This window comes from Callithrix jacchus, chromosome 6 (genome assembly GCF_049354715.1).
Source record: "Callithrix jacchus isolate 240 chromosome 6, calJac240_pri, whole genome shotgun sequence".
NCBI classification, from domain to species: Eukaryota; Metazoa; Chordata; class Mammalia; order Primates; family Cebidae; genus Callithrix; species Callithrix jacchus.
The window spans coordinates 131,665,359-131,679,583 of record NC_133507.1 but is presented as its reverse complement, the minus strand read 5'-3'; the positions used below and the strand labels follow the sequence as shown (position 1 = coordinate 131,679,583).

The window sequence follows — 14,225 nt, the reverse complement described above, 5'->3', positions numbered from 1 at the left end:
AAAACCCAAATTAAGGGATTTCAAATGAATGAAGATCTACTATTGTTTTTCAGAGTCTCTGCTATGTTTCCCAAACTTAGTTTGTTTCTTCTTTTCTTTTCTTTTCTTTCTTTTTTTGTGTTTGTGACAAAGTCTTACTCTGTTGTCCAGACTACAATCACAGCTCACTGCAGCCTTGACCTCCTGGGATTAAGCAATCCTCCCACCTCAGCCTCCCAAACAGTTGGGACTACAGGTATGCACCAACACACCTGGCTAATTTTTAATTTTTTAATTTTTTGTAGAGACAGGATCTGACTATGTTGCCCAGGCTGCTCTCAAACTCCTGGGCTAAAGGAATCCTCTTGCCTCAGCCTTCCAAAGTGCTGGGATTGTAGACGTAAGTCATCACACTTGGCCTAAATTTAGTTTTTAAAAGCTTACTTGTCAGAATGTTACAGACTAATATTAGTCAGCGTAACCTTTGTATTCATTCGATTTTATTTCCTTAGCCGTAGTTACTTATAAGGAGGCACAGAATAAAGAGCTGCAGATACCTTCTGAATGATTCGGGAGCATACGCCACCACAGTGACACAGAGCTTAATGGCCTCACTGATAGAAAATGTCAGATCTTCATTTCCATAGCAGAAATCTAAAGGAACAAAAAGTAAAGGTACACAATCAGGGTGGATTCAGCAGGAGATAAAGAAGAATGTACTACTCTTAATGTTATCATTCAATAATATACTGTAGCTTTTTCTTGTTAGATTTTGTTCCTAAACTGTGAAAACTATTAATTTCTTCATCTCAAGGGAACAAAATTCTGTTTTCTAGTTTTGAACAATCAGATGTAAAACAAAAGTACTTTTTTGGAGTGTTTAAAAAAATCTCAGACAATAGACGACATTGAAGGGCATATAAATTGTCTAAGGTAAAACATGAGGCTCTACCCTTGAGTTATCTCTAGTTCTACACATTCCATGATAATAAAAGACCATTTTGGAGGGTTATTTACTTAGAATTACCCAAGATAACCCAACTTTCTGAAAACTGCAGTACTGGAGCAGTAGTCTACTGAGCATCATTTTAATATAGTTTTCATGGCAGAGAATTCTTTACTCTTAGGGATTCATAAAAAATTTAAGAAAAAAAAATGTTCTCATTCAATTTCTACAGTTGCATTTATTTTTGCTATGTTGATTTAGCTATACACACATATATGTATGTATATCTGTGTAATATATATATGTATATATATATTTAACAATTGCAATGAGAAAAAGAATGTCAAAGCAAGTTTTGCTTTTACCTAATGACTTAAGAGGCTTCTCAGCTTTGACCAGCTCTAAGATGTCTAATATGTCAGTGGTCTCTCCCTCTAGGGACTGCAGCAAGTCAAACAGGCATTGAGCTGACACACCTTTGCTGGGCCCGTTATTGGCAGCATCCTAATAAAGAAAAACAATTTTAGTTTATTGACTCCCACCACAGTACAACTACAGCTTGATAGGAATTCAAGTTTTATAAACGCTATCACCAGAAACAAGTACAACGTCTGTCTGGAATTCAGCTTATATAATTCTTCATCAGCAATGCTGTGGTATGATTTTGGAGTGGTACACCTGACTTTTAAGGAATTTATTAAATTCTAATCTGGAATAAAAGAGGTATTTATAAAAATTCATAAAAATACAGCAATATATGAACTTCCAAAAAGTTCATATCAATGGTTCCCTTAATCTAAGATGGTAGAACTAATGATATTTCTATAATTGATTGGTTGAATACTATAAATACATTTGGGGAACATATGCTTATTTTAACTAACAACTCTGGGAATTTTACAGGTCTTCTTTGATAATATATCTCCACATGGAGATACCTACAATTTCAAATCTATTTAAAATGGCTTTGAATCACTCATTGAAAGAACAAATCCTTATGAAGTTCTTCTGTGCCAGGCACCAGGCTATGACTGAGGTTATAGAAAACCAAAACCAAAATGCAAATAAAATAACCATATGACAATAACTAAAGCCAAACAAACAAGCAAAGGCAAAACCATGCAAAGATCTTGTTTTCATGAAGATTAAATTCTGTTGGTTGAGTGTGGTAGAAATTCATGTTAATGAAACAAATACATATAACATGTAATATGGTGGTAAATTCTCTGGAGAAAAAGAAAAACAAAGCAGGATAAGTGGTAGAGAGTGACCAAAAGGAATGAGAACTGGGAAACCTTCCTTTTACCATTTTAGACTTTCATCTCTTTTATGAATTGAATATTTAAAAACTGGAGAGTTGGTCTATTTACATGTTAGGAGCTGAGATGAAAGCCGAAGAGGAATGTTGAAGAGAATTGTTGAAAGAAAAGGCACGTCTCATTGGTTAAAGAAAGAGAGCTGAGAGACTGAATATACAAACTGACAATGACCAGACCATATATAAAAATAAAATTTTGACCCACAATCTGCAGCAACTTGCTCAGGAAACCAACCCATTGTCTACAATAACCAGCCCAGGAATTCATCCTAAGTCAGGCTTATAGGAAGTCAGACCACTAGTTCCAGTGGTAACCAAACAATAACCCCTGCGACAATTGACCCAAAGTAATCAGGACTTGCATAATAACTGAGAGCTTTCCTAATTTTTGTCCCTGCTTCCAACTTAGGACAAACAAGAGAAAGCCCAATATACACCCCTAACCCATCATATAAGATGCCCCACTACTAGTTAGCTCAGCTACAGCTTCACCAGTAGCTTTAATTAGGGCATAACTGCAGCATCCCCCTTTTTTTCACTATACAGCTTTTGCATTCCTCTGCCTGCCTTTGTATCTCTGCCAAAACACAAGTGATGGTAGCCAACTCCCTTGCCATAGTAAGCTCTAATAAATGACTTTTGCTTTTCTCATTTTGTTGGTCTTCCCCCCCACCACCCCCACAGAGCTTACTTACTGGAAATTCCAGGAGAGGGGCCACACTAGCAAACAGCTGGAGCACAAAGGGCTTCCGGTGTAGAATGTAGAACTGGTGACAGGCAAACTCGATGGCTTGACGCAACTGGGGGTTGCTTTCATAGTCAGAGTACACCTAACGAAAAATGCCCGATATTCAAAAAATGCCTTAATAAAGTATCAAAGTTGTATTTGCTTTTAAAACTCATGGTCATGGGAAGGGTGGAGGAAATGGCTAACTTCATAAACTGGTAGACAGGGGATGTAAAATGACACAAACTTTCTCCAGATAAATTTAGTAATACACATCAAGATCCTAAAAATCTAAATACACTTTTTTTCAACAAACAAAGTTTGTGACTAGAAATTTATCTCAAGGAAAAGACTAGACATATGTATCAACATGCATATATAAGAATGCCTGCTGCAGGATTGGTTTTAACAGTGGAAAATTTGAAACAACTTGTTCATAAATATTGGTTGGTTAAGTGAATTGTAGTACATACAAACCATGGAATAAAACTTGAAAATATAATATAATCGTGTGTGTGTGTGTGTGTGAAAGAGTGCCAGGATTTGGAAGTACAAACAATGATTACCTGGGAGAAAGGATTTTAAGTGATCCTTATTTTCTCTTTAAACTTTATCTTTTGAATTTTGTAATGAACATACTTGCTTTTGGTAATCAGCAAAAACAAAAAAGTTACTAATAAACAGAGAAAACTGCAACTATCTAAAAATGGTGTAGTCCTGTGATAGTAACTCTTTCACCCCATATGTTGAGCAAACTTCACTTTGTGTAAGTATGTGCTGGCTGTGTTCATAATTTTTATAAAAACTTCCTTAAAAATAGAGAACTATGATGAACCCCTGGGCCCACCTGATTTTATTCCATACTCCTAAACATAGTCAGCTATGTATTAGATATGAATAAATAAAAATTGTTCCTGTGAAATTACCTTCTCCAATTCCATCACACCACATTTACTGTCTATGAAAATCTCTATTCAGTTAGAGGTCAGGGAATCTCTTGGGAGAAACATCAGCTAAGCACTTGCCATACATGTGACTCAGAAACAGTGGTTCTCAAACTTTCTAGGACAGCGGTCCCCAACCTTTTTGGCACCAAGGACTGGTTTCATGGAAGACAATTTTTTCATGGACCAGGGTGGGCAGGTGGGATGGTTTTGAGATGAAACTCTTCCACCTCAGAATCATCAGGCATTAGATTCAAAAGCATGCAACCTATATCCCGCACATGCACAGTTCACAATAGGGTTCTGGCTCCTATGAGAATCTAGGGTTGGAGATTCCTTACAGGCCACGGACCAGTACTGGTCCATGGCCTGGAGGTAGGGGCCTCCTGTTTTAGGGCATCAAAACCACTTGAAGGTCTTGTTAAAAACACAAATTACTGGGACCTGATCTCTGAGTTTCTGATTCAGTAGACCTGAGATGGGCCCCAAGAATGTGCATGGCTTTTTCTTAAAAATTGTGAGGACATTTTTGTAGAGATGGGGTCTTGGTATGTTGCCCAAGCTAGTCTTGAGCTCCCCACTTCAAGGGATTCTCCCACCTTGGCCTCCCAAAGTGCTGGCATTACAGGTGTGAGCCACCACACCTGGTCAGAATGTACATTTCCAACAAGTTTCCAGTTGCTGATGCTGCTGGCCCAGAGACTACACCTTAAGAACCACTGTCTTAGAAGAAATGGGAAAGCATATCCCAATTCTGGGGGCTCTCACGGTAGAAAGGAATATTGTGAACTCTTGCAAATTTATGAGGGGATTTTATTTGTTGCCTTCTGTTGTCATAAAAGAAGATGATAACTCCATCATTAAGGAGTTTCAGTATAGATCTGGTTGAACTGCTGGACATGAGCAGTACTCATGCTAATTTTCTGGTTGGGAGAGGAGGTTCTGGGCACCTGCAGCATGGTGGGGAGGATCCATTGGTAGCCGCTGAGGGAGAAGAGGTGGTTGAAGTGCACCGCGGTGTTGATGACGGTGGCAGCGTACTGCCTGAGCAAGGCACTGTCTTCTGGGTGGAGGATCAGAGCCCCATTAAAAACGTTGAGGAAAAGCATAATTTCGTCTCCCCATGGAAACTCGCTCGGCATGCCCAGGAACATTTCCTCCAGGAGCTGGATCCACAAGCTTTTCTGAAGAGTGTCGAGGCCAAACAGTTCCTTTCCAGCTGTGAGAACATGAAACAGCAGAGACAGAATTAGCCCCACACCAATCCTGTCAGCATGTGAGGTGATCAAACCCGAGGCACTGCTGTTCTCCGTTTGTTTCAGCTCCAGGATGTGAAGATCTACTGCTGAAATGCTTTCCAGCACAGCATTACTGGCCTTGATACAGCACTTCCGGTTTCTCTGTGGACTTTTATCATCACCTCTTTAACTGTGGGTAAGACAGGGCAGGGATTAGCAGCATTTTACTGCTAAATAAGCTGTCGGTTTGAGAAAAATAAATCATTCCAGCTAGAAAATAGCAGGGATGAGACTATTGCTTGATCTTTTAATTAATGGTCAGAGACTAGAGTTCTTTCTAATCCTGCTGAAGCTGAAGCTTTTTTTTTTTTTTTTTTTTTTTTTGAGATGGATTCTTGCTCTGTCACCCAGTCTGGAGCGTAGTGGCGCAATCTCAGCTAACTGCAATCTCCATCTCCTGGGTTCAAGTGATTCTCATGCTTCAGATCCCTGAGTGGCTGAGATTACAGGTGCCTACCACCATGCCCAACTAATGTTTTTTTGTATTTTTAGTAGAGACAGGGTTTCACCATGTTCGTCAGACTAGTCTTGAATGCCTGACCTCAAGTGATCCACCCACCTGGGCCTCCTAAAGTGCTGGAATTACAGGTGTGAGTCACCTTGCCCCAGCTGTCTGAAGCTTCTGGATGAGGACGATAAAGCATAGGTATGCTAATTTAAGTAAATTTTCTCAAATTAATGACTGAGTAACAGAATGAGGCTCCAAAGTTGGTCTCTTCCTGTGACTCTGTCTCTTTCTCTCAAATGAGGTATTATTTAGAGTAAAATACACAGATCTTAAATGTAGTTCATTGAATTTTGACAAAAATATGCACTATGCACTCATGTAAGCAACACTCAATCAATATATAGACAATTTTCATCACCCTTCTGCCCCTTTCCAGGAAATTCATTCCCTCCAAGTCCAGAGGCAACTACTGTTCTGATTTCTGTCACCCTACATGAGTTTTGCCTCTTTTTGAACTTCATACAAATACTGGTCTTTGCTTACTCAAGTATTCCCCTACCCTAACAACACCATCCTACCCACGTTTCAACTGCTGATGATTAGCTTAGAGCAGTGGTTCTCAGACTTTGGAATAGCAGCATCAGCATCACCTGAGACCTTGTTAGAAATACTAGTTCTTGGGCCCCATCCTGAAACCTGGAGGTGGAGGGTAGGGTCCAGCAATCTGTGTTTCAACAAGTCCTCCAGGGGTCTCTTGTGCACACTCAGGTCTGAGAACCCCTGGTTTTACAGCAGTGTCTGATGATTCAGATGCTCTCCAGTTAAGGACAAAACAAGGGCATTAGAAAAAGCCCCAGAGAGGCCATGCTTCTTTGATACCTTGAGGATCACTGAAGAGTGAAAATTCAGCATCAATAGCACTTCGAGGGAATGAGGGCAGGCGGAGGAGGTCTTCTTGAAGCATGGAGACGTGGGACTGTTTGTGGGCTGTGGGTATCTTCTGGGTTAGGGAGATGAGAAACAACACCCGCCCTACTTCCTCCAGCTTCCGAGTGAACACCTGGGGAAACAGAAGCAGGAGGAGACAAAAAGCAAAATTAGAAACTCCAGAATTATAGAGTGAAGAAACTGAAGGAAAATCTTTAATGGCAAACTGGGTTGATAAAGTGGGAAAAGTGAAATGAGAGAGAACTGTGTATTTTTTTTTCCCTTTAACACAAGAAAGAGCAAACAACACTTAATTGCTTCTCACTTCCTTCTGCCTACTTTACAGAAGGAAATGTTCCTTATGGAGTTTTAGGCTGGAGAGGAGCATAAAGCAAGCATTGTCAAGAACAGTTCAGTATTAAATAGAACCCATTTGTTTGGATGCCGTAATATGGAAGACCTTCACTAACAAGGAGCCAGTCAGTCCATTCCAGTTGCTTCTACCATTGCCACCAATGCCTTAAGCTCTTTTCTGGGCGTTTTGGGTTTGTCTTTAAAAAGAAAAAAGACTGAAGTGAGATCCAGGAAAAACCTATCTTGGGATAGAAGTGTGTAGGTCCTTGATTGGTGCCCTGAGTGTAGATGGCATATACATGGGGCTCTTGGTTCTTAGGTCCTTTTCTCTTGATGATTAGGAAGTTTATATGCAGTGAGTAGCTACTGAGGAAACTTCTGAGCCAGACACATAAGGCCTCCATATTATAATCTCCCCAAAGAACTTAGAAGTCCAACTTGAAGTGTCAGAGCAAGAGCTCATTTGATAGCATTCTTTGAGAACATATTCTTAAACATGAACACACACACACACACATGCACACACACACACACACTCTAGGGAAGCACCATTATTGATTAGGATTTTAATTATCTTACCGCAAAATCAAAGGCTGGGATAATTTGGGGAGAATTGTTTCAGGAATTTTTGGTATTTAAGATCTAACAGTTTTGCCCAGCATCTCACACCTTGCAACACATTCACTATTCTCTTTCTTTTAAATACAATGTAGGCAGTTAATGGTAGCAATATTTTTCATTACTTAAGTGGTCTAATTCTATGCGATTCTCATTCATTTCATATTTTTTGGATAGTTTGATGCCAAATTATGATCCTTGATATGTACAGAAAATTGAAATGATCAAGCATCCTGAAATTCTTTAGAAATTTTATTTAAAAAAATGAATGTAGGCCGGGCGCGGTGGCTCAAGCCTGTAATCCCAGCACTTTGGGAAGCCGAGGTGGGTGGATCATGAGGTCAAGAGATGGTTCCTGGTAAACATGGTGAAACCACGTCTCTACTAAAAATACAAAAAATTAGCTGGGCATGGTGGCGCGTGCCTGTAATCCCAGCTACTCAGGAAACTGAGGCAGGAGAATTGCCTGAACCCAGGAGGCGGAGGTTGCGTTGAGCCGAGATTGCGCCATTGCGCTCCAGCCTGGGTAACAAGAGCGAAACTCAGTCTCAAAAAAAAAAAAAAAAAAAAAAAAAAAAATGAATGTTATAAATAGGAAAATTAAAATTGTATCTTTTTAGAATTGTGTACTAAAGCTATATTTTGCATGCAGAATAATGACTTTCCTTTAGCTTGAAGTCTGATTTAAGATTAGATGTGAATATTATTCTGCTCTTCAAACTTAAACCTAAATACAGTTGCTAGACTATATCTTCCTGTTTCAAGAGAAATTAATAACATGCCCCTGGTCAGATTCCTGGTCAGAGGCAGAGCTGGGACGAAGTCCAATTCCTTGAACTTTAGTAACACTTTTTTTTTAAGGCATACTAGAGTGACCTCTTTTACTCTGTAGCCTGCTAGTATAAACCACTGGGATAACTTAAATAGCGACATTATGGGTGTTTCCAACCTGATTTTACAGAAACGTGAAATGAAAATTTACTTTTAGAAAATAGGTACATAAATTAGAAGATTTCTATTGTTTATATTCAATAATTCATCATTACTCCAAATGAGTGTGTCTTGATAGTTTTATGCAATGATCCAATTTATAAATCTTAACACACTACTTTGGGGAACAATTTATTGAGTAAAGGCCAGCTACTCTCTCCAGAGAGGTTCATAATGGAATCATAGAATCTCAAAGTTGGCAACATATTAACAGATATCTACTTTAACAACATGACAAAACCATGGAATAAGACTGATATGGTCAGACACCTGTTTCTGAATGAGCTCCTGTCCCTTCTCTGGATGCATATGTACAAGGTTCAGCTGGGGAGATACTGACCTCCGGAAAGGATAGATATCTCGAACATAGGTCTGTGTGGATTACACAAAGAGAAAAAAAAGAGTTCAAAAGATTAAACATTTATTCTCATTTCATCTTCACCCAAAGGTCTAAGCACTTGGATGCTATGTCAGGAAAAAAGCAGCCCAAAGCGATTTACTAGACAACACTCTGGAAGATCACTGCAAAGTGATGTCAGTGGACATCCTGAGGTCCCTTCTGCTCATTAGATCAGGTCACCATGGTCATGCTTAATATGGTAAAAGAGATGGTGAACAGCATTCAACTTCCAAATAGACACACACGGGTATTATATGGGCAACGTAATTTTTCGCTGAGATGTAATAATGATCAATAACTAAGTGTCTTATCTGGCTTAGCTCCTTTAACTATTACGACTGCTCTAGCATGGATACCATTATCATTACCTTCATTTTACACATAAGAAAACTGAAGTGTAGAAAGTTGCCAGTTGAAAGCCCCATTGACAGTAAGATGGTGTGACCCAGGTGACCATACTGTTATTACCCTCTAAACAGTGATGCCTCCCTGATTGTAAGCTACCTTCAGGAAGGCATGACAAGCCTTTGACATAACTCAATGGGGGTGTCATTACTGGTGCCTCACCTTATTGTAGTGGATAAGGTTCCATCGTTTATCCATAAGAAAATAATGTGTTGACTGGGATTCTGGGATATTAAAAAACTCCAGACACTCCTAGAACAATAGCAACAAATTTTAATAACTATTTATCAAGAAGATATTATGAGCTAGGTAGTAAGTTGACAGATACAAATTTCGAAAAACAAGGTAACCTCTTGCAAGGATTTTACATATATTGATGTCTTATATAAATTGTATACATTAGATATGCATGTGTATATATGTATATACATACACACATATATACACACACACATACATGACTGCATATATACACACACAGAGTTATCCAAAGAATGGTATGATAAAGACCGACATGTGATATAAACCGTCTGCTCTCATAGTGCCCAAAGGTGTACAATTATAGTTCAGACTTAGTGATGGACTATGGAGGAACAGTGGCACCTACTGGTCTCAGCAGCAGGAAGAAAGCATATTTAGAGAAACATTTCGGAATAATATAAACTACCATGCACCGTGCACATTATATAATATATACTAGGTGTAGATAACTTGTATAAACTGAACTAGTATCTCAGTACTGTTGAAAATGGAACTGAGACTAGAGAAGTCCTGTCACTTGATGTAGGTCACACTGGTTGTGGTAAAAGCCGCATTTGAATATACTTTGCCTTCCTGCTATCCTACCATTCATCGTGAGTATAAAAATGGAGTAGTTGTTGAAGTTGGGTCTTAGAAATTCTCTGGAGATATCTGAGTGAAGCCACAAGGAGGAGTAATGACTCTTTCTACTGAAATAAGATGCACAAATGGCCGGGCGCAGTGGCTCACGCCTATAATCCCAGCTCTTTGGCAGGCCAAGGCGGGTGGATCACGAGGTCAAGAGATCGAGACCATCCTGGTCAACATGGTGAAACCCCGTCTCTACTAAAAACACAAAAAATTAGCTGGGCATGGTGGCGCGTGCCTGTAATCCCAGCTACTCAAGAGAATGAGGCAGGAGAATTGCCTGAACCCAGGAGGCGGAGGTTGCGGTGAGCCGAAATCGGGCCATTGCACTCCAGCCTGGGTAACAGGAGCGAAACTCCGCCTCAAAAAAAAAAAAGATGCGCAAGTTTGGAAAAGTTTTTTTCCAGAGGTCTCTTCTACTTACATTTGGGCCCAGAACTATGTTTTTGGAATTTGGATTATTTAAAGTTTCTCAAATAAAGTCAGTAGAAGTGGGGAAAATTATGGAAGGAAAAATCATAAGGAAATAATAGTGGAGTAGATTTTAGAAGAGTAAAGAAATGCATACATCCATTTAAAGACAGAAAAATGCCATTTTATTCTAAAATGGATCTTCAGTGAGGTGACCATAAGCATTGTTCCTAAAAGATTGTTTCTGTTAAAAGTCATTCCTACCTTCAATAGGGCTTCAAATTGAGTGTCTTCATGGACTGGTAACTGGGTTGGAATATCACACTCATTCTGTCCATGAACTACCAAGGTTTTAGTACCTACAAAGATAAAAATAATAATAAACTGATTTTACTATAGGAAAATTTGTGTTTAAAAGCATAAAATATTATCAATAAAGTGATGTTTTTACTGTTAATTGCAATTCTTAATTCACAGTTACATATACATTTTATTTTAACCTGGAAGTTTAAGTTTAATACATATATCTTTAAAAAATATTCACTTATTAAAAATGATAGGTACCATGTATGGGGTTCTAATACTTTTTGTAAATTTTTATTTTTAGTAGAGATGGGATTTTGCCACATTGCCCAGGCTGGTCTCTATCTCCTGACCTCAAGCAATCCACCTGCCTCAGCCTCCCAAAATGCTGGGATTACAGGTTAAGCCACCACAGCCTCTAAGTTCCCAATACTTCTACCTATCTTTTATGTGCATAATTGTATTTAAATCTCACAGCAACCCCATGATACGGGTCATATGATTTTTATCTTACAAATGAGGAAAAAGAAAAATGGAATAACTTACTCAAAGAGACACATTTATTTAGTGGGAGAGTTAGAATTCAAATCTCAAGCATAGCAACGAGTAACACATTCCTATTTTCTAGATGAAGTGACCAGGCAATAAAGGTTAAGAAAATAAAAACAGAAATATTAGCAAAACCAAAATGTGTACCTGAAATGTAGCTTAAAGCCACATTTTCTGTATTCTTCTTGGCTGATTGAGGTAACATTTATTCTACTTCATTCAGTAATTACAAATCTTTGTGAACATTATGATATACCCTAATTCTTAGTGAGTTGTTTTTAAGTATGTTAAAAACAATAGGAGTTTCCTTGCTGTATTAAAAACTGATCACTTTTTTGGAATAATCTACAGAACATATACATACACAATTACCATTTATTGAATGCTTATGATAAGCCAGGTATGGCAGCAAGTATTTCATATATCTCAACTCATTTATTCCTCACAATTGGGAAGTATGAATTATATCCCTATTTTATACATGAGGAAAGAAAGCATTGATAAATGATGTACTTCTTCACGGTTAATACTAGTAATATGTCTAATAAACGACAGTGCTGTGATTTAAATGCAGGCTTCTTTGCTTCAATAACCTGTGTTCTCATCTCTACATAATTCTGTCTTTCTCTTTTATTTCAATACATGCATCATCTCAAATTTTCTTAGTCACTGCACAAGGATAAAAAAATTGTCAAAATCTTTGTCTTAAGGAAAAACAAGCTATTTGAAGTGAAAAGGAACCGTATCTTGAGTTTACATCACGCTTCATCTTCTTTTGTAATGCTCCTTCTTCCTGCTCTTCCCTTTTCCAATTTTTCATAAAGCCCTCTCTCATGGAGTTTACAAAGGACTGGAGTCCATGCCATGCAAACAATATTATTCTCCTTCCACTGCCAAAAATTCACTTAAAAAAGCTTTCAGTTCAGCTGGCTCTCTGCAATAGACTTAAATAAATTTTCAACCTTGGCAGCCCTTCAACGACTGATTCATGCAGATCTCAGTTCTGATGTCTCCCTTTCAGCTGGCAACTACTGACTTTTTAAAGGGTCTATTGTATTTCTTCTGATTATATTAAACAAAAATTCTTTGAAGCACTCAATACTGGGGGTTAAGAACTCTGAACATTTTCTCATGAATGAAAGAGCCTCTTAGTCTTTCAAAGGGCTATTTATAATTTTTTTTTTTATAGTTACATTACCCAAAAGTAGTAGTGGCTTACCTGGCATTGAAGCAGTCACCAGGAGCTTCACCTCGCACTGCTCCTTCTTCATTGTCTGCTTGAGATCCTTGAAGAAGAGGCCCTCCACATAACCCACCACTTCCCACAGGAATGTCAGGGTGGCTGAAATGGCATCCATCCCCCACTCACAGGGGGTCCGCACAAAGTACATGATTAATCCTACCTAGAAGTCAAGACAAGAAGAGTTCACAAAGCCATAGTAATCCTGTGCTCACATTCTCATTTCCTTAGCTTTTCTTGTTTTAAACTCGATCTCCTTCTGTGCCTTCATATTCTCCATTCAAATGCTTCTCTTAACACTTTCAATGTTACCAGGAGAGGGCATAACTGGAAAACTGACCACATAGGCTGCTGTACATGTTTATATATCACTAAAATGGCAAATTCTTAAGAAAAAAAGCAGTATCATTCCCCCACCCCCACCAGGCATTATGTCACTTGGTAGCTAGGTACTTAGGCCATCCAAAATTCATCTGTATATGAAGTCTGCCCATGCCCTATTTGCAGCTTAAATTATGTCTCTCAGACCTAAGAGCACTCTGCTTGGCTAAATTGGTGAACTTCAAAATTTTTGTTTGTTTCCCTTTTTTTTTTTAAATTCAGGGATATACATGCAGGTTTGTTACACGGGTAAATGTGTGTCATGGGATTTGTTGGGCACATTATTACATCAGCCGTGTTGTTTGTGTGTCTTCTAATGTAACTTTGAAAAACCGTATGCTCCTTTGCACATTTTAAAGTTGACATCTAAAATGCCTCATTTGAAGTTTATTTTTTGTTAATAGGAGGTAGAATATGTTCAGCATTCTAAACATTGAAATAAGAACTGAGTATAATTGGAATATTTGATGAAATAAGTTTCAATTATCCTATTCAGTAATGTGCAAATAGAAAGAAATAACGTAACATTTTTTTCTTGTGGGCTTTAGCTATTATTTCTTCACAAATTTTGTAGTCCTGGAAATCTTTCTGGTTATATTGAAAGAGTCAGAGTCGCAAACCCAATCTGTTTTTGTGGTTCTAAATGCTGGACACCCTAAGGAGGGCCAAGCCTCACCTGTAATAGAAACTTATAAAACACAGGACCAGATAGAAAGTCCTGTGAGTTAAAGTGCATTGAACAATCAGAAGAGACAATTTCTTAAGACGATTAATGACATAGAGCTCAGATTCTTTCTCCCACCTACATGCCTGTCAGTGCAGCTTGGTAATCTCTGGGATGATGAGATGGGCCTTTCTCGTGTGCGCTAGATAATGATTGAAATGGCAGATTTACTCAACAAGTGTTAGTGCATCTCTGTAACATGAGCATTTGGAAATTTATTATTTTAAAACTATCCAGGCATCAAGCTCCTTTTAAAATATTTTCTTGTTGCAGAGCTAAAAGGATGGAGGAGCGCAATGGTCTGGGCAAACATTTCTCCTATTCTGTGACCTAGGTAAGGGGCAGGTACACGGGCAAGCGAGAGAAACACAGAAG

At 38.5% G+C, this 14,225-nt stretch overlaps 1 protein-coding gene across 44 annotated transcripts in view; it reads right to left on the bottom strand.

Annotated features, from left to right (window-relative positions):
* Positions 1-14,225, bottom strand: part of UNC80 (unc-80 subunit of NALCN channel complex) — a 232,044-nt gene that overhangs the window by 53,658 nt on the left and 164,161 nt on the right. For all 44 annotated transcript variants that reach the window (XR_013519086.1, XM_035305573.3, XM_035305581.3 and 41 more), the window contains 9 exons: positions 12,725-12,908; positions 10,918-11,012; positions 9,517-9,606; positions 8,820-8,921; positions 6,540-6,720; positions 4,865-5,133; positions 2,939-3,073; positions 1,291-1,429; positions 537-633 (listed from right to left, as the gene is read on the bottom strand). Coding sequence is in view for 43 of the 44 variants with exons in the window: in XM_035305573.3 (XP_035161464.2) it covers positions 537-633; positions 1,291-1,429; positions 2,939-3,073; positions 4,865-5,133; positions 6,540-6,720; positions 8,820-8,921; positions 9,517-9,606; positions 10,918-11,012; positions 12,725-12,908 (1,292 nt within the window). In the remaining variant the exon portion in view is untranslated. The remainder of the gene's footprint in view (positions 1-536; positions 634-1,290; positions 1,430-2,938; positions 3,074-4,864; positions 5,134-6,539; positions 6,721-8,819; positions 8,922-9,516; positions 9,607-10,917; positions 11,013-12,724; positions 12,909-14,225) is intronic.